The sequence below is a fragment of the Aspergillus aculeatinus genome (assembly GCF_003184765.1).
Source record: "Aspergillus aculeatinus CBS 121060 unplaced genomic scaffold BO66scaffold_11, whole genome shotgun sequence".
NCBI lineage: Eukaryota > Fungi > Ascomycota > Eurotiomycetes > Eurotiales > Aspergillaceae > Aspergillus > Aspergillus aculeatinus.
In genome coordinates this window covers 630,650-653,038 of record NW_020291480.1, presented here as the reverse complement: position 1 = coordinate 653,038, position 22,389 = coordinate 630,650, and the positions used below count along the sequence as shown (strand labels likewise).

Genomic DNA, 22,389 nt, shown 5'->3' with positions numbered 1-22,389 from the left:
CCCACCCTCCGTTTCCCCAGAAAGCTTCAAGCTTTCCTTCCCAACCAGCTGAGCCATGGCATGAACATGGCGACCATCAAGGCCATCGAGGCCCGCTCAGTACGTTGCCCTCTTTTTTTTTATCCCCTTCCGAAGATAGCGAATCTCTAACCCCCTCCAAAAAAGGTCCACCAAATCCAATCCGGCCAAGTCATCACCGACCTCTGCTCCGTCGCGAAGGAGCTGGTCGAAAACAGTCTCGATGCCGGGGCCACCTCCATCGGTGCGGTCCCCTTTCATAATTTTATGAATCAAAACGCTAGGCACTGCAGCAAGAAACTAACTTTTTTGGCGGGGGGTAAAGAGGTGCGCTTCAAGAACCACGGGCTCGATCTCATCGAAGTCCAGGATAACGGCAGCGGGATCGCGCCGGAGAATTACGAGAGTTTGGGTGAGCCCCCCTTGAACCCCAAGCCGTTGACTACGGTCACGATTGTTGCAAAGCGTTGCGGAACTGGATGGATGGATGGAGGAATGGATATGCTGACGCCAACGCCGCCGCAGCCCTGAAGCACCACACCTCGAAACTGGCGACCTTCACCGACCTGAACACGCTCCACACCTTCGGGTTCCGCGGCGAGGCGCTCTCGTCGCTGTGCGCGCTGTCCAGCTTCCACGTCGTGACGGCCCAGGCGCACCAGGCGCCCAAGGCGACGCGGCTGGACTTCGAGCCGTCCGGCCGCCTCCACAAAACGCAGCTCGTGGCCGGGCAGAAGGGCACGACCGCCGCGGTCGCGCACATCTTCCGCGGCTTGCCGGTGCGGCGCCGCGAGCTGGAGAAGAATCTCAAGCGCGAGTACGGCAAGGTCGTCAGCCTGCTGCATGCGTACGCGTGCATCAGCACCGGGGTGCGGTTCACCGTGCGCAATACTACAGCCACTAAGGGTGGCGGCGGGGCGGGAAGGAATGTCGTGGTGTTCAGCACGAACGGGAATGCCACGACTAAGGCAAACCTGGCGAACGTGTATGGGGCGAAGACGCTGGCGGCGTTGATTCCGCTGGAGCTGGAGCTGGATTTTGCCGGCAGCATCAAGGTGCGCGGCCATATCTCCCGGCCCGTGGTCGGGGAGGGGCGCCAGACGCCCGATCGCCAGATGTTCTTCGTGAATGCGCGGCCCTGTGGGCTGCCGCAGATCGCGAAGGCGTTCAATGAGGTCTACCGCTCGTTCAATGTCGCGCAGTCGCCGTTCGTGTTCGCCGATTTCGAGATGGATACGGCGGCGTATGATGTCAATGTGTCGCCGGATAAGCGGACGATCTTGCTGCATGATGCGGGCCAGCTGATTGAGTCGCTGAAGCGGGCGCTGGTGGAGTTGTTTGAGAGGGCGGAGCAGACGGTGCCGCAGGCGCAGGTGGCGGCGGGGAGGCAGTCGCGGCTGCAGGGTCTGGGGTCTGGTCGGGCGGGTGATGCTGCTAAGGATAGGGAGAAGGGGGAGGAGGAGGAGGAGGAGGAAGATGGGGATAAGACTCAAATCAAGACGAAGGGTGCAGTGCACGCCAACGCTCAGGATCGGATGAAGAGCTTCCTGAGTGGACTGGGGGCTGGAGGAACTCGTGCCGAAGAGCCTGCTGATCATGCTTCGAATGAAACACAAGACGCTGTGTCTGCAGCACCGAAGCCTCAGTCTGACCTGCCCGAGGAAGAGGAAGAAGAAGACAACGAGCTCTTCGTGCGGCAGGACAGCACGCCAGTCTCTCGCGAGAGGGCTCTTCCGCAGGACGAAGTCCCTGGTGGCTCTACACAGGACATCCAGGCTGTCGCTCCATTGAGCCCTCCCATCCCCTCGACACAGGACTCAGAGATCCCGGAAGAAACGCCGAGTATTGTGCAGAACGCCTTCGACCGCATGCGGCCCAGACGCATGCCAGCCGAGATCGCCACGATCACCATTGGTAACCGGACCGTCACCTCCGTGATAGGAAGTGGTGTCCCGAGAAAGAGATTTAGTGATTCCACTGGGTCAAGTGGCTCTACCAGGAAGAGGCGGATACACACGCCGTCCCGGCCGAGCATTTTTGGCAAACATATGCGCGACTTTGCCGCCCCTGGGTCCCAGATGGCGCAGGACGAGGGTGAGGGGGATGAAGAGATTGAGGACGAGTACTCTGACGAAGTCGAAGAAGATCAAGACGAGATGGAGGAGGATGCTGAAGTTGACGAGATGGAAGAAGATGCCGAAGAAGACGAGATGGAGGAAGATGATGCAGAGCAGATGGAAGAGACCGGCTCTCAAGCTTCTGCGCACTCCGACCATGAAAGTGAACACTCCGACGCCGGTGCTGATGAAGCAGCCGACAAGGAAACCGCCACGCAACCTGCGCAAGAGCACATGACCGAGGAAGAGAAGAAGCAGCATGAAGAGGCCGAAGTGCAGCGGTTGATCCAACAAGCGGAGGAGAAGGCCGCCCTCCCGCACAACAGCGAAAAGCGCGCCATTAAAATGAACAAGGGCGCCGCTCACCGCGACTCCACAGTCCAACTCGTGACCACCGTCGACGGCTCCCTATCCAAGATCCAGACCCGATTCAACCAACTTCAAACCTGCCTTCGTCACGCAGCAGTCGACACTACACAAGACCCAACCGAGATGGCTGGATCCCGGGCGACTGCGGAAGAACGACTGTCCCTGACGGTCAGCAAGGATGATTTCGCGCAGATGCGGATCATCGGACAGTTCAACCTAGGGTTCATTCTGGCGACGCGGCCCCGCGCCGGCACGCACCAGGATGAGCTGTTCATCATCGACCAGCACGCGTCGGATGAGAAGTACAACTTCGAGCGCCTGCAGGCGGAGACGGTGGTGCAGAACCAGCGGCTGGTGCGGCCCAAGCCGCTGGACCTGACGGCGGTCGAGGAGGAGGTCGTGATCGAGAACCAGGCGGCGCTAGAGAAGAACGGGTTCGTGGTGGAGGTGGACGACAGCGGGGACGAGCCCATCGGCCGCCGCTGCCGGCTGGTGTCGTTGCCGCTGAGCAAGGAGGTGGTGTTCGGAGAGCGCGACCTGGAGGAGCTAATCGTGCTGCTGTCGGAGATGCCCGCGACGAGTGGGAGTGAGGAAGTGCCCCGCCCGACCAAGGTGCGGAAGATGTTCGCCATGCGGGCGTGTCGGTCGAGTATCATGATCGGGAAGAACCTGACGACGAAGCAGATGCAGCGGGTGGTGCGCAACATGGGAACGATCGACAAGCCGTGGAACTGTCCTCACGGGCGGCCTACGATGCGGCATCTGATGAGTTTGGGGGAGTGGGATGAATGGGATGAATGGGGGATGGGGGAGGATGAGGGGCGAGATCGGTTGGATATCTGGCGGGAGTATTTTGAGGAGGAGGAGGAGGCTGAGGATTAACCTGGACAGATGTGATGTCTTGAGTTGGAATTGGTATACCGGGTCAGGGTTCAACTTTGTATATACTTTGGTCAGCAGGGCTCTACTTCTATCGCACATATCCACCACCCACCACCTACCTCGACACTCCATACAACCACTGCATCCTCTACTCCTCAAACCCAATCGAATGCGCAATCTCCCTCATCTGCTCCAAATTCTGCTGCAGACCCTCAATCTTAGCCTGGAACCGCCGATAACAATCCTCCCCCAACGGCACCCGCAGCAGCCCATCTTTCCCCGCCCCCAACCCCGTCCCATCCACCACCTCGACAATCCGCTGCGCCGCCTTGGCCGGATCCGACCCCGCCGCATTCTGTGCTGTCTTATTCCCCCTGAACTTGGTCAGAACCGCCTCCACCGGCGTCCCCGCATACCCCGGATCCAACCCGGCCGCCGGCTCCACGAACGCCGCCCAGAAGCCCGTCCGCAGCGTGCCCGGCTCGACCAGCAGCACGCGGATCCCCAAGGGAGCGAGTTCCTTAGCCAGGCTCTCGGACATACCTGCCACACGTTAGCCCAACCCAATAGCCCATCCGGCCGGCGCACCCCAATCCCAACCCCAAGGGGGTACTACTCACCCTCCAAGGCAAATTTACTCCCCGCATAAACCGCACAAGCAGGCAACCCGTCCACGCCGGCACTGCTCGAGACATTGACGACCGTGCCGGCCCGCCGCGCCCGCATGGCCGGCAGCACCGCCTGCAGCACGCGGATCGCCCCGAACACGTTCGTGTCGAACTGCGCGCCCACCTCGGCCAGGGTCATGGCTTCGATGCTGCCGAGCAGGGAGTAGCCGGCGTTGTTGACGAGGACGTCGACGGGCGGGTGGGCCGCGAGGGCGGCGGAGAGCGTTGCGGGGGTGTCTGGGGAGGTGATGTCGAGGGGCAGCCAGGTGAGGCGAGGGTGGGTGGTGAGGGAGGGGTGGGTCAGTGAGGCTTGCGTCGGGTTGCGCGCGGTGGCCAGCACGGTGTGTCCGGCTTGCAGGGCGGAGTGGGCGAGGGCCGCGCCGAGGCCGCTGGATGCACCGGTTATTAGGTAGGTTTTTGGCATTTTGGGGGTGGATATGGGGTTGGGGTTGAGGGGGGAGGGGAGGGGGGGTGTATATGTAGGTGATGTACAGTACGGAGTGGAGTATATGTATATGGTTGTGTATAAGGTGGTGGTGGTGGTGGTGGTGGTGGTGGACGGAGTTTATGCTTAAGGCCGCGTACTTCCGGTATCTTTGGGTTGCACTCCGTAGGAGTTACTGGTGAGAATGGTGTGGTGAGATTGACGGTCAATGTGGGTTTGGGGGCGGGAATCCTGCGCTAGACATCCATCCCTGTGTTTCCAATTCCTTGTCGAGGTGCGGATTGCGTGGACTTGATAGTATCAAGGGGATTGCTGTGGATATACGATGTAGATAGGAAGGTAAAGGTAAAGGCAAGGCGGGGCGGCGGGCGGGGTGGCGGGTGTTTCTGTTCCATGGTTAGAATCGTTGATTCATGAGTAGTAAAGTAGTATTTCCCTTATTGAAGTAAACAATCCATAGCTACAGCCAGGAGGTGCTGTATAGAGTGTCCTATTCTCAATTGACCAAGATGGAGTACAAGCTGTAGAACAGTGTACTACTGTACCTACACCGACTGACCTATCTCCAGCAGTATAGTCGACATCACATGCAACTGACAAGGATGTGCCCACCTCCAACAAGCTAGTATGTAGTCTACGTAGTCAAGTCAAGCTATATCCTCCCATCACCACCACATCACCATCATCAAGTCCACTCAACCAACCACACTAGAAACCACCCTCCGATCAAACCATCCCGATCCTTAACAAACAACACAACACCAAAATGCCCGACCCCCCCACAACACCAACCACAAACGCAACCACAACCATAACCCCCGCACCCGCACCCGCACCCGCACCCGCAACCACAACCACACCCCCCAATCCTCTCCCCAGCACCAGCACCAGCACCCCCGAGCACCCCGAGCACCCCCCAACCACCCAGCCCTCAGCCTCAACCACATCCCCCCCCACAAACACAGCAACCGAAGCCCGCACAGCCTTCACCGCCACCCTGCGGAGCACCGCGCAAGCGCACGAGACGCACCTGCGCGAGCGCGCGCGGACCCTGCACGACAACGCCGCCGCCCTCGAGCGCCAGGAGCACGCGGTCGCGGGATCGACGGCGGCGCTGGCGAAGCAGAACGCCCAGCTGGCCAAGACGGCGGACGCGGCGCGCGACGCGTTGAAAGAGATCGGGGACGTGCAGAACTGGGCGGAGATGATTGAGCGCGAGTTGTTGGTGGTGGAGGAGACGTTGCGGTTGGTTGAGCATCGTGCGGGGGGTGGGGATGGGGATGGGGATGGACAGGATTCTGGGGGGGAGGGGGTTGATTTTGGTGATGAGGGGGATGCTGGGCTTGTGAATGGGGTTGGGGCTGGGAAGATGAAGGGGAATGGGAATGGGAAGGTGAGGAGAGATGAGCGGGACGGAGGTCGGGAGGAGGAGGGTGGTGATGACGACGATGCCGATAACGAGAATCTTGGGAAGGGGAGGGGTGGGTGGTTTCGGTGGTGGTGATTCTTCTTCATGGGGTTGGGGTTTGAGTTGGATCTAGGGGCAATGGATCGTCAGGATGATTGTTTGCGGGGTACTATCTTGTCTATTTGTATATCTGCAGTCATGGATTGATGCATACACCATGCAGGTACACAGCACTTACTGACAGTCATGACCAGCAGTACACATACTACACTACATCACTGCATGCATCAACCCTACGTCTGATCATCCCGCAACTACCTTGTATACACCGCATCCATTAGTCGCTAGTAATCACCCAACACCGTGCATGCCCGAAAATACTATGTATGTGTTGAAACAAATGGCAAAAATACAAGTAACCCCGACCAACGGATCACTACATATTGGCCAGCTCGTGGTCAATCTGTTTGTCGAGGAAGGCCCGTTTGTCGCCCATCAACGTCGTTTGCAATCGTTGCTCAACCAATGCCCGCACTGTGCCAGATTAGTTAGGGACCGAAACAACCACCCAGGCAAATCACTTACCCTGCTTCTTCGTCACCGTGTCCAAATCCACCTCGGCCAAGCAGCTGCGGATCGCCTCCGTGATCGAGGCCTCGTCCGGCCCACTGCCCCCGCGGAAATCGAACGCGCTCACCGGTCGAGAGGAGTAGCCTCCCACCGGACTGCGCGAGTTGGGTCGCGGCCCACCGAGCAGGTTCTCCGTGCTCTGCATCAATCCCACACTGTGGCGGTTCGTCGCCATCCCACTGTCCTGGAACTGGCTCAAGTTGCCCATCGACATGTGGCGCGACACGTTGTGACTGCTCTGGTGAGGGTTGTCCGTGTATCTCGTGAAGCTGGACAGATGCGATTGGCGGTTGCCCGGCGTGTTCAGGAAAGGTGCCGGCGACTGCGGTGGCATGTAAGGGCTGCTGTGGCGACCCTGCCCGGGGAAGCCCGTCAGGATCGTCGACGCCGGCTTGACCGACGAATACTGCGAGTGCATGTCGTCCATTTCCATCGCCATCTCGTCACCAAACCGCCCAGAGTACAGCTTCTCCTGGCTCATGCCGAAGTCGCCGCGACGGCCGGGGAGATTGTTGGCCAGAGCATAGTCGTCCCAGCGCTGCAGCGGAATGCTGCGCGGGTCGAATTTGTCTTCCTCCACCGCCACCACCTTCTTGTCTCCCTTCTCACCGATCACAACACGCGTGTTACCCCAACTGAAATCATCCTGCTTCCAGAAAGAGTACAGCGGCAGAACAAAGTTGTAGACCGGGTAGGCACACAGATAGATGATCATCCATCCGATGTGTTGCCACTGGCGCTTGAGAAGGAAGATAATCGCCTGGAGACCATACACACCCGCCAAGATAATGATAGAGATGATCGGGAACTGACCCGTTCCACTTCCAACCAGATACAACAGGTATCCCAGGTAGACACACGTAGCCGGAAGAATAAGCGTACCAATAAGATCAACCAGGACGACGAACCGCATACTGAACAAACAGAAGCCACACATATCCTTCAAGGCCGCAACCTCAACCAGGTTATGGATAGTGGAGTTGATCCAACGACGTCTCTGCGAAAGCAGGACGGACCATGTCTCGGGCGCGGCCGTACTGGCGTAGGCATCGGGGATGAACTTGTAGGACATGTGAGGGAAATGCTTTGTCATGAGGGTGGTCAGGAAACGATCCTCTCCCAAAGACAAAAGGTTCTTCTTGTGAAGGGTGTCCACTTCAGGGTCGGCATATTCGACGATGACCTGATCGGAAATGATAAGCGGGCGACCCTTGTCGGCGGTGCGCAAGCGATACATGCAGAAACTAAAACCTGTTAGCAGCAATTCAGACACACTCGGGTCAGTGACTTACCATCCCGGAAGACAGGTGACGGTGCCGAAAAGCGATTCGAATGCCTTGGCCAGATGGTGAGAAATGTAGTACTCGTAGACCTGAATCATCGTCCACCAACTCCGCTCCTCGTTCTGAAGACTGGTCTCGCCACAAATACCGGCAATCCGTGCATCATTGGCACATGCAGCCACAAGTCGGTTCAGTGAGTCTTCCCGCACACTAGTATCGGCATCCACCATCAGGCAGTACTCGTACAGCTCGGGGTCAACGCCAATCACGTTGTTGATCTGATGGAAGATCTCAAGCTCGAGCGGCGTCATGGGAGAGCGATGGTGCACGCGATTCAGGAACTGCATCAACAGGATCTGGGAGTCACGCTTGCCACGGTTGCCAGGCTTGGGCTTGCTCTGCTCCGACTCCTTACCGACCTTCACCACAACGATGTACGGAACCACGTTGCCTTCATATTCGTAGAGACCAGAGTATACCTTTCCGTAGTTCAGTTGCTCGTTTCCTTGTCCGATGGCCTTGCAGGGTAACGCAGGAGGATCGATCTTGGGATCCACGCCAAGGATATCCAGCACGATCTTGGGAGTTGGCCGGTCATTACCACCACCGACAATCATACCGTCACAGATCACGAAGATGAGCTTCCGCTTGTTATCATATTCGAGGGCAGTAAGCGAGTCCAAACCCTGCCGCAGCGCATCCTCACCCTCGGTGTAGGCAGGGACCATGCAGATAACGAACTTGTCTTGCGGAGCAGGCCGACGCTTGGTACCGAACTGCAGAGCGGCAAGAAACTTGACAACAATCACAGCACAGATCATAACCGTGAATGCCAACAAGATCCAGTTGTTGACCGTACACCTCGGGCTGTTGCGGAAATCGACTTTGCCCTTGTAGAAAACGTAGTCCAGACAAGTCTGGGCGTTACGGAAATCCGTGCTGTTTCCCCATTTCGACGTGACGTCTTCACCAGCATAGTTCTTGAAAAGCGTGGTCACGCTGCTGGGAAGGTAGTCGTAACCGTTGCTATCATCGAACAAATCGGCCGTGTAGAAGTAATCCGTCAGATCATAAATCTTCTCATTGACAATGACCCAGTACCGCGAACTTGACTCAGCCTCCTCCTTGACCTTCTTTCGGGTCCAAACAAGAGGTCCCTTGTAGTACCCTTTCATTTTGGGTAGGAAGATGTCCTCATACCACGTGATGTTGTGCAGCGCCGTGGTCGTGCTTGGCGTTTCATAGGGACCGCACTTGTGTTCCGCATTGGGGTATTCAATGGCGCTGGTGTCGTTGTATTGCATTTGAATTGACTGTTCCGTGACAAAGTGCCCGCAGAAACGAGTCAGTGGGGGAGGGAAGTACGGATCCAGGATCTCTCCGGCGAACGGCTTCATGTTGCTGGTGGTCGTCTCGATACTGCTGTCACTGTGCTGTTTACGCCAGAACTTGCTGATGTCGTATACGTTTCCATGGACACTGACGTAGAAGTCATTGTTGCCCACATGCCAACTGAGCTCCTTTTCGTTCCAGACTTTGTTCTTGTTCGGGCACAGAAGATCGCCGAAAGCGATGATATAGAAGCAGACAATGCCGTTGAACAGCAGGATAAGGAAGACGAGAACGAACTTCTCTCTCCAGGCCATCCGGACGTCAGGACGTTTCATGCGACCAAACCAGCGGAGAGCGAAAGAGGGGATCCAAAAGGTCAACGCCCACACGAAGGCGACCCAGGCACGTCGCACCTTGGTGATGGGCTTCTTCTCGATGTGTTTGCCGTCTCCAAATTCCGGATCAAGCTCGCCTTCGTACCGGGCATAATCCTCGTCCCATTTCCTCGTATCGCCTTTGCTGCCGAGGCCGTAGTCGCCTCCACTCATGTGAAGCGTGTTGGGGACACTGGGCGCAATAGACTTGGCCAGGCCACCATGAACACTGGGCACGAGAGTACTTTGTCTTTGAAGGAGGTCATCCCGGCTTCCCAGAAGACTAGTCGATTCTACGACCGGAGTTCCGGCGTAATGCGGATCAAGCATAGTGCTGCCGTAGATAAACGGGTTCACTGGTGGCGACTCGTCCGGTTTGAGATCGAGCATCGTTTCGGCCTCCCACCAAGCGCTCTCTCGCATCCAAATACGCTGGTGACCGACGACTGCGTCGCCATTGGTCCATCCTCGTTCCATCAACCAGCTTTCGACCCCTTCTCTGCCGTCGGCGCAGCCAAGTCGGTGGTAACGGCTCACGAACTCATCCACATCGAAATCCGCGGTGAAGTCGAGCTGCTTGAGTCGTCTGTTAGCCCATTCGGCAAACCGCCATTCGCGTAATTGACGGGAGACTGCCGCCGCCGACCAGCCGGCAGCTGGGAGGGAAGGGTTAAGATTCTGGGGAAGCTCGTCCGTTGGGTGCAGAGAGATGTGATGCCACACTCTGCTACTTCCCAAAGTGTTGATGAGATCGAAGCGGCCCTTTTGGCCAACCGTGATACCTTCGCTTTCGACAGGCAGCAAAAGGCGTCGGAGGAAAGAGTCCCCTTCAACCTCGAAGCCAACTTTCTCGAGTACCTCCTGTCGCCGCGCGATTTCGTATTCACGTTCGCGCCAGGCATTTCCAGTGGTAATGCCAAGGTCGGGCTCGACCTGTGCAACTGCCGCGTTCACGTCGTTGGAAACTGCGTGCCCAACCGCAGGAACGCTGACGCCGTCTTCCTTCATTTCCGCATTGATACCAATGCTATCGTCGAAGACTTCTCTCATTGCCAATGCTTTGCCCAGGGCGGGTCGAGGGATGTCCACCACCGTGATAGCAACGGTATCGTCGTCAGTCCATTGACCTCCAGGGCCGGAGCCACCGCTCATGCTGGGGCTACTTTCTAGCATTGCTTGGAGCTCGCTCGAAATGGCGTCGTTCGCCTTGCCGATCACCCAATCGACGAGGGCTTCGTAGATTCCAGCAATCAGCACCTCCCGTTCATCGGTCGAGCACTTGCGGGCTAGAATTTCCGGGTCAATCCCTAGGAGGCCGCCGACCTCGTCACAGGCCTCCTCGAGGTCCTCCTGATCGACGAGCAATCCTGCCGCATCGCCCAACTTCAGCAATCCGGCCAGTGTAGCCAGTAGGCCACGCAAAGAGGCTCCCTTGATGCCGATGGCCTTGAGCGCGGCCCGGAAATCCTCTGCGGCAGCGGCATCGTCCGCTGTCGGGAGGTAGGATGGTGGCGTGTAGGTTCCGGACTTGTTCAGCAGAGAATACTCCGATGCGTCCTTCAAGTTCAGGAACTCGCGCTCGGCGGGGGTGGACACTGAGGCTAGGAGGTAGTAGAAAACGTCAAACGCACGAAAGCCCGGCTCCGGGGCAATGTCGAGAAGTCCCTTGCGTACATTGATCCCGGATGTTGACAGCGACAACGTCAATCCTACAATGTCCCCTTTCAGATTGAAGGAGTAGCGAGCAGCAAGGGCGGAGTAGAGGGAATAAGAAGGGTTGAAGGACGTCACCGCGGAGACGAAGGGTCGAAGAGCCGTCAGCGCGGTGAAGGTGACACTCGGGGTCGAAAGTGGCAGGGCCGCCAGGAATGGCTCCAAGATGGAAGGGGTCGACTGGTGTGCTGAGCTGTTGTAGGTTAGCAGACTGCGAAAGTTTGTGCACAGCAGGATCTTGCATACCAGAGCACAATGCAGCCGTCCTCTGCTCGTCGGCGCGCATGCTCCCACGCCCGGAGCGCGATCTCACGGTCTATCGTGCCTCCATCCTGGCCGTTTGAGGTGGCCCGCGAGGCAGTGACCCATGTATTCACCACCAGGCTTGTTGCTGCGTCGAGTTGATATGCTTGAGCGGAGTTGTAGTAGGCATGTAGCGCATTCAAAAGTGTGGTTGTTGTTACAGGGCTCGGTGAGTGTGCACCTGGCCGCGAGGTCGATAGGCCAGCGGAATGGCCCGAGTAAACGGAAAAGCGAGTGGACATGATTGTTGTTCCTGTTCACAGCAGCTCACAACAGTCAAGTCAATATACTTTCGGGTTAAGAAGTTGCCCAAGCAGCCCGATCCAGTGTCCAATAAATGTATAGGCTGGGTGGCTGGTTATAGCATGGGTCTTGGGTTGGCTGATTCAAAGGCGGGCGATCAAGCCATGAGCATGTCTTGGTGATTGTAGGACTGTAGCTTGTCGGTTAAAATAAAACCGTGTTGTGTTATGTGAATATCGAAAACTCCGATCAAAATAGTTCTATCAAGTCTCGAGTATGTATCAGGTGAATGTCGTCTGAGCGAGTGTCAGGGACGGTAGTCGGTAGCGAATGTTGGAGGATCGATCGATTAAGATTAGAATGCTTGGAGAGAGGGGGGGAATAGCTCGAGAAAGCGAAAGACTAGAGGGAGATGAGGAGATAGGATAGCGACAGAGATGAAGAGCTGCACAAAAAAAGGAATCAAACAATGCAGGACAAGCAGCAATGGAGGAAACAAAAGCCAAGATGAAGATGCAAAGCAACAGCGCAGGAAAGAAAGCAGCAGCGGCAGCAGAGAGGAGCGAGTTGATCGAATGTTGTTTGTACCAATACTTACTTTCTCTCTGTCTGTCTCCCGTCTCTCTGTTAACTTACCAGTCAGAGCTTAGCTCGATCGGGATAGTCAGGTATGGGTATGGGTAAGTAAGTATGGGTCGTATGGGCCGGAGTGGATTTGAAAATTACTGGGACCTTGGGGGTAGATTACCGCTTACCGCCGACACTGGTACTGCTAGTACTGCAACTGTCTGCACATTACAGAGTGCTCACTTGCTCGGTAGATACCCGCCAACCTGCGGGCACAGTTTGGGTTTCAACGTTGTCAGGGGGTATTTTGCAATGACCAGAGGAGACTATCAGTCACTAGCCACTCAAACTAGCTAACTTTAAGCGGTCAAGTGCAGGAGACAGATACTACTCTGGAGTAAGCAGCAGAAACTATCCATGGGTAGTCAACGTAGTCTCCGTCTTCGGGCCAGGAGACCTTACTCAGGTGGTGAAATGGTGGTCAAATGGACGGACAGTTGACTAGTGACCTCCCTCCCTTTTGCCCCCCTAATTGTGTCTCTGACTCCATTGCTCTCTTCACCGGAAGACGATAAATTACTAGGTGCAATGTGGGTGGGTGTATGTGTGTGTATCAGTATCTCTTTCACTTCAAGGTTCCTCTATCTTTTCCACCCTTCAAGCGAGGCTCGTCCAATGTCATGTGGCGTGCTTAACGTACTTTGGCTGCAGCCAATCGGTGAGGCGGAGTAGAGTTGATCCACGGCTTCAATTTAGACCCTGGAGGGAAACCCTATAATTGGCAACAAAACTGAGTTGGTGTTGTCTCACACCTCTTCAACAACTGTTCTTGTCTCAGGCAAGAGGCCAATTAAGGTGGTGGCTGCCCTTGTCTTGCCACCCTTTGGCACTGCAGTCTCGCCGCTCTGCTATTTCTGGATATCTTTCCAGCATGGAGGGGTAGCTGTCATATGCTGTTCAGAGACAATTCTGCATCCAATTCATCCCGGATTGGCTGCGGCCGCGGATGTAGTTTTCAATATTTTTTTATCTTTCTTTTATTTTTGTCATGGCAGGACACTTTTATGCCTGCTCAATAAATGCTGTGCTGAGTCTGTTCGTGTGTTACCAGACTACCAGATATCCACACTCCAGTCCGACTACTACACGGGCAAAGTGTCCAAACCATGGTGATACGTGTAAGAAAGTTAAGCCTGACTCGGATGCTGTGATGGTACTACGGTAATATCGATGTCGCTTGCTAGCCACCTCGCATGAATTGCCTCCTTCCCATCAATATCAATAGATTGCTGTAAATTGCTGCTGCAGAAGTTAGTGTTGTCGGGGTACCGACGACAGAGAGGAGGGGGGGCAAAAGAGGGAGGAAAGGGTGCACGGCTGACTAAGGAACCCTGTCTCTTCTTTGTTGGAGAGGGAAGGGAAAAAAACAACAAACGAAAGGGGGGAGGGGATTTTGTCCCTTCCCTTCCCTTCCCTTCCCTTCCCTTCCCTTCCCTCTTCCCCCAACTTCGTGGGTCCGGGCAAAGAAAAGAAGAAAAAAGATTCCCACTTTTTTTCTCGTCAATGCTGTTGGTCACAAAAACACCCCTAGTTTCACGCTTGGCTGGATTGGGGAATGAGATCGAATGATCGCTCCACTCCACCCGAATTCTTCCTTTTGGGTTGGATTGTGCTGCTAACTGCTCAGGGTCTCCCGGATGATCCTGATCACCAACCACAGACGGTACAAAATGTGGTGCTCCAAACTTGGCATCACCGTCAGACTGGATCGAGTCTTCGAGTCTGACTACTTATGATCTTGTCTCTCTTTCTGGAGGATCTCCATATCAGATCCTGTCCGCTTCCCGAGTCTCCATCATCATCATGACTGCACGTCTGCTCTCTGCATGCCGCATGGGTTTTTATCGAGTCCACTGTCTCTACCACACCCCCGTTCACCATCCACTTCCTATACGATGCGTGGAAGAATCCGCGCGTCGCCCGAGCCCGCCCTGACTGGCGACTGCATCAGTCAGGGAAGTTGGAGCCCCTCCCCTCCCCCCTTTTCGACCCTGCGCGGGTGGCGCTGAATGATTGACATGGGATTGTTTCTGTTGCGCCAGCATTGGATGGGCAGCCCTCGTCTCACATTCTCAGCTGGTGATTCTAATTCTGACTCGAGGGGGGCGGGCGGGCGGGCAGCAGGAGAGCAGAGCGAAGAGGTATTCTATCTGAGACCTCGCGGGAAAACACAGAGACAAGACCAATGGTAATTATGGGTCTTGTTTACAGCGTGTGTTTATTGATTGAAATTGAAACGATTGGTACCTCAGGGCCCGGCCCCCCCGACCCTAACCTGAGGTCAGCCAGTCAGCCAGTCGAGCCTGAGCCAGAGACCAGACCATTCCATTCCCAGGGAAGCTTCGCCCAACCGGTTTCTGTACAGCCCTCCACCTGGATTCGGATCCGCGGGCCCTCGGCTGTCAGGTGCAGGATGCAGCCTCCAAAAATAATTCTCCCCTAGCAGCATGGGATGGGATAGATGCTCTATTTTTCTTCGTAATGGCCGAAGAAAGGCTGCTGCTAATGTGTAGACTACCACCGTAAGAGCAGGTTGCCCGGCAATTAGTGAAGAAAATCGATAAGCTAATGATAAAAAAAAGAGATAGTGAAGGATGGTGAATGAAAAATACGTAACCCCAGCTCTTTACCAATTTGCTAGTAACTTTCAAACTGAAGTCCCCTCTTTTTTTCTCTCTCTCTCTGTGTTTCTTTTCTTCCCTTTCCCCCCGCCGCCGCCCATAAAAAGATCCATCCATACGGACTTACCCCATACGGTAATATACTTACTAGACTGGACCAGGAGTGGATTCCCTTTATCAACATTGTCCGATGCGTTTGTCTTGTCTGTCTGTCCCCAGAAAAAGCTACCCGTTGTTCACTCACTGGTGTTGCTTCTTCCTCTTCCTCCTTCGAATTTCCATCGCTCTGTTGCTCCTTCGCCGTTTTTGTGATTGTGTTTGGCATCTGATAATCCTAATCTTAATCTCCTTCCCATCTCCCCCCTCCTCATCGACGCTCGCTTCATCTCACTTGGCGCCCGCCATTTACAATCGCTTCAAACCAGCTTGCGCCCCCCCCTCCCATCTACCCCCAAGTCTGCAGGCTACTCCAGTCGCTTCTCTTGACCTTGAAGTTGGAGCATCATCCGAATTTTGTTTCTAGCGCAGATTGCTATGATCAGTGCAGGAAATGTACCTATCTTACTTTGACTGAGTATCAAGCATTGTCCATTCGAGGTAATCGCAACATTCCTAGGCCCGGAACAACAACACGCGTTTTACTTCGGCCGAGCATAGCAAGAAAGGATTCCACTGGATTCGACATTGATCCAACTGCTCTCACCTCTAAGATACCTTGGAGGTCGCTATTGTGATCAGCTTCAGCATCCGTCGCTTGACCCACGACCTGGGTCTTGAGGCGTAAACACCGCGAACATGGTTGCACATGCCACCGCGGGACACACCCCGTCTCATGCACAGTCCTCACTACCGTCATTACCTTCACATCTGCAGTCTGACACACATTTGACTGCACACTTAGCCAGCCGGTAATGAAGCCCATTTAAGCTCGTCAAAGACATTTAGGTTGCTAATGGTGGCACACTGTAGATTCCATGTCGGATTACCAACTGCTCGCTTGTCATCGCAAGCTTTGATTAGTCTCAACACATATACCTCATCCGCCAAAGGTCCCGATGGCGACAAAGAGGGCAGTGCTATGGGAGAGGCGGAGGACCTGGCCAGGCGGGCATTCACTCGTCTCGGTGCACGGGGAGAGAACCAGGCCATTGTTTTCCTGTAAGCCCCTTGGTGGCCGTCGCAGTGGGCACGAAAGCTAACAAGATGACTCAGTGGTGAGAGTGGCTCTGGAAAGACCACCCTTCGATCTCACATCGTTTCGGCCTTCCTCTCGTTCTCCTCTACCCCTCTTTCCTCGAAGCTGTCATACGCTGCTTTCGTTTTTGACACCCTCACGACAACCAAGTCCCTGACCACGCCGACAGCATCCAAAGCTGGACTTTTCTTGGAACTCCAGTACGATGGTTCCTCATCAGTGAACCCCACCTTAATCGGTGGTAAGATTATCGACCACAGACTTGAGCGCAGTCGCATTGCTTCCGTTCCTACTGGAGAGCGAAGCTTTCACGTCCTTTACTATCTCCTTGCTGGAACGAGTGCTGCCGAGAAGACCCATCTAGGGTTCGACAATTCGATCCACGTCTCGACCGCGGCCGGCAAGCTGTCTTCCGCCTCGATCGGTCACAAGCGATGGAGATATCTGGGTCATCCTACCCAGCTCAAGGTGGGCATCAACGACGCCGATGGATTCCAGCACTTTAAGACTGCATTGAGGAAGTTGGAGTTCCCCCGCAGTGAAATCGCGGAACTGTTTCAGATGTTGGCGACGATCCTGCACCTGGGACAGCTTGATTTCGTGAGCGGACAGGCCACGACGACCGGCGCGGAGGAATCTGGCGGATACTCTCACGAGGGTGGCGAGAAGGTCACCGTCGTCAGAAACAAGGATGTTTTGTCCATCATTGCGGCCTTCCTGGGCTTGAGTGTGGAACAACTCGAGACCAGTTTTGGCTACAAGACGAAGACCATCCGCCGGGAGCGCGTCACTGTGATGTTGGATCCCAAGGGGGCACGGCAGAATGCGGATGATTTGGCCAGAACCCTGTACTCTCTCCTGGTGGCATATGTGATTGAGACCATCAACCAGAAGATCTGCGCGGCCGAGGACAGTGTGGCCAACACCGTCTCGGTCGTCGACTTCCCTGGTTTCTCTCAAGTCAGCGCAACCGGCTCGACGTTGGACCAGCTACTGAGCAATGCGGCGACGGAGTCCCTGTACAATTTCTGTTTGCAATCCTTCTTCGACCGGAAGGCAGATATGCTGGAACGGGAAGAGGTTTCCGTGCCAGCGACGAGCTATTTCGACAACGTTGATACCGTGCGAGGCCTGTTGAAACCCGCGAATGGTTTGTTGAGTATTCTCGATGACCAGACTAGACGTGGAAGGACAGACTCTCAATTCCTCGAATCGGTCAGAAGACGTTTTGAAAACAAGAACCCCGCTATTACCGTTGGTTCCGCTGGCCAAGCCACAGGTGTGGTCTCACAGCATGCACGCACTTCGTTCACAGTGAAGCACTTTGCTGGCGAAGTCGAATACCCTGTTCATGGTCTTCTGGAGGAGAACGGTGACATGATCTCCGGAGATCTGATGAATCTCATGAAGTCCACGAACAGCGAATTTGTGAGAGATCTGTTTGGCCAGGAGGCTCTACACACGGTTACGCATCCCCAAGAGAAGACCGCCATTGTACAAGCGCAAGTTAGCTCGAAGCCGCTGCGTATGCCCAGTATGGCCAGGCGCAAAAACGGCCCGTCTTCCCGTCCCATGTTCGATGCACCGCCGCCTATCGAGGACAGAGATGAGGTTGATAGTCAGGCTGACAGTACATCGAAGAGTTCCGGAAGACGCAAGAGCGCCATGATTGCAAGTGGCATCCAGGGCGCTGCCGGACAGTTCCTGTCTTCGTTAGACATTGTCAATAAATGTCTGAGCTCCCCCAACTTGAATCCTTACTTCGTTTTCTGCCTGAAGCCCAATGATCGACGTATCGCCAATCAATTTGACAGCAAATGTGTCCGCGCACAGGTACAGACATTCGGCATTACGGAAATCAGCCAGCGACTGAGGAATGCAGACTTCAGTGTCTTCCTCCCATTCGCGGAGTTCCTGGGTCTGGCTGAGATTGGCAATGTTGTGGTGGGAAGCGACAGGGAGAAGGCGGAGGTTGTCCTTGATGAGAAGCGATGGCCGGGGAATGAAGCCCGAGTCGGCAGCACAGGTGTCTTCCTCAGCGAACGTTGCTGGGCGGACCTTGCAAAGGTCGGCGAGCGCGTGGTTCCCGTCTACGCTGCGGGTGAAGGCTCCGACGAAGGCGGGGACGGTCTGCTTCACCCGCAGACCGCGAACTACCATGATTCCAAAGTCCGACTCCTTGGCCCAGCGGACCAGTCGCCAGGTGGTTTCATATACGGCGAGGAAGGAAAGCAAGGGTATTTTGGTAGTCGCGATCTCGATGGACGCTCCGAGGCTGGTGCTTCTGCCTTCAACTCCGGGGACATGTTCCGGAATCTGGATACCCGTGAGCAGATGTTGGAAAAGGGCAATGACAAGAACATGGAGGAGATCGAAGATATACCTGTGTCTGGTAGTCGCAAAAGGTGGATGTTCCTCGTCTATCTGCTAACGTGGTACATCCCTGACTTCACCATCAAACTCCTCGGTCGTATGAAGCGCAAGGATGTGCGAATTGCCTGGCGTGAAAAGCTCGCGATCAATCTGATCATCTGGTTCTGCTGTCTCGTCGCCATCTTCTTCATTGTTGTCTTTCCTTCCTTGATCTGTCCCACACAGCACGTTTACTCGTCTGCCGAGCTGTCTTCGCACAATGGCAAAGATGGACACAACTCTTTCGTCGCAGTTCGGGGTGTGGTTTTCAATTTGGGCAAATTCATGCCCGCACACTACCCCGATATCGTGCCCGAAACGGCTCTCAAGAAATACGCAGGCACGGATGCCACCGGTCTGTTCCCTGTACAGGTCTCAGCTTTGTGCCCCGGCACGACAGGAGAAGTGGATCCTACGGTGCTTTTGGACTACTCAGCGACCAACGTCTCAGGCTCTGCCACCACTGTCAGTTCCACCGATACCAACATGCAGTACCACGACTTCCGCTATTTCACCAACGACTACCGGCCGGATTGGTTCCAGGAGCAAATGATTTCACTCAGATCAAATTATTTCAAAGGTTGGGTCGGTTACACACCAGAGTACATCAAGACCCTTGGTGAAAAGTCCCAGTACATTGGAAGTATCAACGGCAAGGTCTATGATTTAACGACGTACGTTGCAGGAGGTCGGAGAGTGGAAGCCCCGGAGGGCAAGACGGTCCCTGCCGACGTCAACCGCGACTTTATGAGTACTTTAGTCGTCTCTCTCTTCCAGGACCTTCCAGGTCGAGATCTGACGAAGTATTGGGAGAACTTGAAAATTACCGACGTCATGCGCCAGCGTATGCAGCTGTGCTTGGACAATCTCTTTTTCGTGGGTCATGTCGATACCCGTAACTCGGCTCAATGTCTGTTTGCACGATACTTCATTCTGGCAATCTCCATCTTCATTGTTTCGGTCGTGGTTTTCAAGTTCCTTGCTGCCCTGCAGTTCACAAGGAAGAATCTCCCGGAGAATCTTGATAAATTCATCATCTGTCAAGTTCCAGCCTACACGGAAGACGAAGACTCTTTGCGCCGTGCCATTGATTCCATGGCTCGCATGCGTTATGATGACAAGCGGAAACTCCTTGTTGTCATTTGCGATGGTATGATTATCGGACAAGGCAACGATCGTCCTACCCCAAGAATTGTCCTGGATATTTTAGGAGTCCCAGAATCCGTCGATCCCGAGCCTCTCAGCTTCGAAAGTCTGGGCGAAGGACAGAAGCAGCACAATATGGGTAAAATCTATTCAGGTCTCTACGAGGTTCAAGGTCACATTGTCCCCTTCCTTGTTGTTGTCAAGGTTGGAAAGCCTTCCGAGGTTGCTCGCCCTGGTAACCGTGGAAAGCGTGATTCTCAGATGGTACTCATGCGATTCTTGAACCGCGTACACTACAACTTGGCTATGAGTCCGATGGAGCTGGAAATGTATCACCAGATCCGCAACATTATCGGTGTAAACCCTACCTTCTATGAATTCATTCTACAGGTCGATGCCGATACTGTTGTCGCCCCGGATGCAGCAACACGCTTCGTCTCTACGCTATTGGCTGATACTCAAATCATCGGTCTTTGCGGTGAAACTGCTTTGTCTAACGCTAAACACTCGGCCATCACCATGATGCAAGTCTACGAATACTACATCTCACACAACATGATCAAGGCATTTGAGAGTCTGTTCGGATCAGTCACTTGTCTGCCCGGTTGTTTCACAATGTACCGCATTCGCTCTGCGGAGAGTGGAAAGCCTCTGTTCGTCAGCAAAGAGGTTATCGATGCCTACTCCGAAATTCGCGTTGATACACTCCACATGAAGAACCTGCTGCATCTTGGTGAAGATCGTTATCTCACTACACTCTTGATGAAATTTCATCCCAAGTTCAAAACCAAGTACATCATCGCTGCCAAGGCCTGGACTATCGCGCCTGAGAGCTTCGCTGTGTTCCTGTCGCAGCGTCGTCGTTGGATTAACTCAACCGTGCATAACTTAATGGAGTTGGTGCCTCTGCAGCAGCTCTGTGGTTTCTGCTGTTTTAGTATGCGTTTTATTGTCTTTGTCGACTTGCTCAGTACCGTCATTCAGCCTGTTACCTTGGCTTATATCGCGTACTTGATCTACTACCTCGTCACCGATACTTCGACTATTCCGTGGACCACTTTTGTTCTTCTTGCTGCCATCTACGGTCTCCAGGCACTCATCTTCATCTTCCGTCGCAAGTGGGAAATGCTCGGATGGATGCTCATCTACCTATTGGGTCTCCCTATCTCTTCCCTGGCTCTGCCTTTGTACTCCTTCTGGCACATGGATGACTTCTCCTGGGGTAACACCCGTGTTATCACTGGAGAGAAAGGTCGCAAGGTCGTCATCTCAGATGAGGGCAAGTTCGATCCGGCGTCCATTCCGAAGAAGACGTGGGACGAGTATCAGGCCGAACTGTGGGAGGCGCAAACTTCCCGGGACGATCGCTCCGAGGTCTCTGGCATATCTTATGCCACCAAGTCCTACCACCCCATGCAATCTGAGTACGGGTTTCCGCCCTCGCGGCCCATGTCTCAATTCGGCATGCCTCGCTACTCCTCCCGGATGTCCTTGGCCCAATCGGAGATTATGAGCCGTCACATGGACATGGAGATGGAAGACCTCTCTCATCTACCTAGCGACGATGCTATTTTGGCCGAAATCCGGGACATCCTCCGCACGGCGGATCTAATGACGGTTACGAAGAAGAGCATCAAGCAGGAGCTTGAGCGACGATTCGGTGTCGCGTTGGATGCTAAGCGTCCCTACATCAACTCAGGTAAGAAGCCTTGTTTGGTCCTTTGTGGGTTAAATCTATGGTACTAACTTCTTCACAGCTACTGAGGCCATTCTCGCCGGTCACCTCTAGGTGAAGATCGCATAGCTGTAATCCTTCTTCGATTTTCATGATGAACACGCCCTTACTACCGTCTTGGCGATATTTTCCTCCCATGATCAATACTGCTTGTTATTGATCGTCGCGCATCGCCGCCGCTTTCTCCCCTTTCCACCTGGGCCCCAATCCGAACCTTCATGTTTACCTGATCTCTTGCCATCTCTGACACGGTTGCCGATGAAATGTTCCCACTTTTTTCTCGACTGTGTTGTTATCTTCCATTGATTTGTTTCGCTCCATTTATCTCTTGGCATCGGCGTTTGTACATTACCACATGTGTGGCATATTTTATTATTCCTGCCTCCTTTCCTGCGCCTCAAGGATGTATTATTTGAGCGGACAAAGCTTTTATTTTCCTGCTATTCCATTGCTACTTTTGTTTCAAATCCTCTATCTCTATTTTATTAGACATTTCCCATCCATATTAGATGAGTTTCGTGGGTTGGTGGATAACTACTATCCTTTTTCCATATTGATGATCATTGCGTACATAGATTGATGCGAAAATTTCGAATGCTATTTTTGGGGTCTCATATTGAGTTATTGTGTAGTAAGGAGTTACCTGGTTGTGTTGACGATTTGCTATCTCCAGAACATGGAACTGATTCGTTGATGGTCTTGGTGGTTGACAAAACCTGAAATGACTACCTAGTAATTCCTGTGTGAGAATCCGCGTAGTTCATAGGTCAAATCACGGGGTCAGATTATCTGGGCAGTATCATTACGACAAGGACTAGGAAATTAGGTTTCGAACTAGGATTCTTCATGTTCATGCGCATATATATGT

The 22,389-nt window shown here is 54.3% G+C and overlaps 5 protein-coding genes across 5 annotated transcripts; 3 read left to right on the top strand and 2 right to left on the bottom strand.

Moving 5' to 3' along the window:
* Window positions 1–60: 60 nt before the first annotated feature.
* BO66DRAFT_317338 (ATP-binding mismatch repair protein PMS1) lies at window positions 61–3,386 on the top strand (the record flags this gene model as incomplete). The annotated part of the gene is made up of 4 exons (XM_025643553.1): window positions 61–99; window positions 166–262; window positions 344–430; window positions 544–3,386. The coding sequence occupies 4 exons, from the start codon at window positions 61–63 to the stop codon at window positions 3,384–3,386; spliced, it is 3,066 nt and encodes a 1,021-aa protein (XP_025506489.1).
* Window positions 3,387–3,534: 148 nt separating this feature from the next.
* BO66DRAFT_317495 (SDR family oxidoreductase) lies at window positions 3,535–4,478 on the bottom strand (the record flags this gene model as incomplete). Its single annotated transcript, XM_025643563.1, has 2 exons — window positions 3,535–3,929; window positions 4,007–4,478. 2 exons carry the CDS (start codon window positions 4,476–4,478, stop codon window positions 3,535–3,537), a joined length of 867 nt encoding a protein of 288 aa, XP_025506488.1.
* Window positions 4,479–5,249: 771 nt separating this feature from the next.
* On the top strand, window positions 5,250–6,003 carry BO66DRAFT_469582 (uncharacterized protein; the record flags this gene model as incomplete). The annotated part of the gene is made up of 1 exon (XM_025652737.1): window positions 5,250–6,003. The coding sequence occupies exon 1, from the start codon at window positions 5,266–5,268 to the stop codon at window positions 6,001–6,003; it is 738 nt and encodes a 245-aa protein (XP_025506487.1). The 5' UTR covers window positions 5,250–5,265.
* Window positions 6,004–6,178: 175 nt separating this feature from the next.
* Window positions 6,179–12,003, bottom strand: csmB (putative chitin synthase). Its single transcript, XM_025643136.1, has 4 exons — window positions 11,486–12,003; window positions 7,830–11,432; window positions 6,493–7,781; window positions 6,179–6,441 (listed from the first exon to the last, which is right to left on the bottom strand). Exons 1-4 carry the CDS (start codon window positions 11,782–11,784, stop codon window positions 6,344–6,346), a joined length of 5,289 nt encoding a protein of 1,762 aa, XP_025506486.1. The 5' UTR covers window positions 11,785–12,003; the 3' UTR covers window positions 6,179–6,343.
* A 3,584-nt stretch (window positions 12,004–15,587) lies between these two features.
* Window positions 15,588–21,726, top strand: chsE (chitin synthase class Va). Its single transcript, XM_025643133.1, has 4 exons — window positions 15,588–15,941; window positions 16,003–16,191; window positions 16,246–21,485; window positions 21,544–21,726. Exons 1-4 carry the CDS (start codon window positions 15,829–15,831, stop codon window positions 21,573–21,575), a joined length of 5,574 nt encoding a protein of 1,857 aa, XP_025506485.1. The 5' UTR covers window positions 15,588–15,828; the 3' UTR covers window positions 21,576–21,726.
* The last annotated feature ends 663 nt before the right edge of the window (window positions 21,727–22,389 follow it).

Excerpts from the sequence above, each read along its gene's own strand:
- csmB (XM_025643136.1), bottom strand. The coding sequence starts at position 11,784 with ATGTCCACTCGCTTTTCCGTTTACTCGGGCCATTCCGCTGGCCTATCG. Across the intron at positions 11,433-11,485 it reads GACGGCTGCATTGTGCTCTG|CTCAGCACACCAGTCGACCC; the intron begins GTATGCAAGATC and ends AACCTACAACAG. Across the intron at positions 7,782-7,829 it reads GTCACCTGTCTTCCGGGATG|TTTCTGCATGTATCGCTTGC; the intron begins GTAAGTCACTGA and ends AACAGGTTTTAG.
- chsE (XM_025643133.1), top strand. The coding sequence starts at position 15,829 with ATGGTTGCACATGCCACCGCGGGACACACCCCGTCTCATGCACAGTCC. Across the intron at positions 15,942-16,002 it reads ACTGCACACTTAGCCAGCCG|ATTCCATGTCGGATTACCAA; the intron begins GTAATGAAGCCC and ends GGCACACTGTAG. Across the intron at positions 21,486-21,543 it reads GCGTCCCTACATCAACTCAG|CTACTGAGGCCATTCTCGCC; the intron begins GTAAGAAGCCTT and ends ACTTCTTCACAG.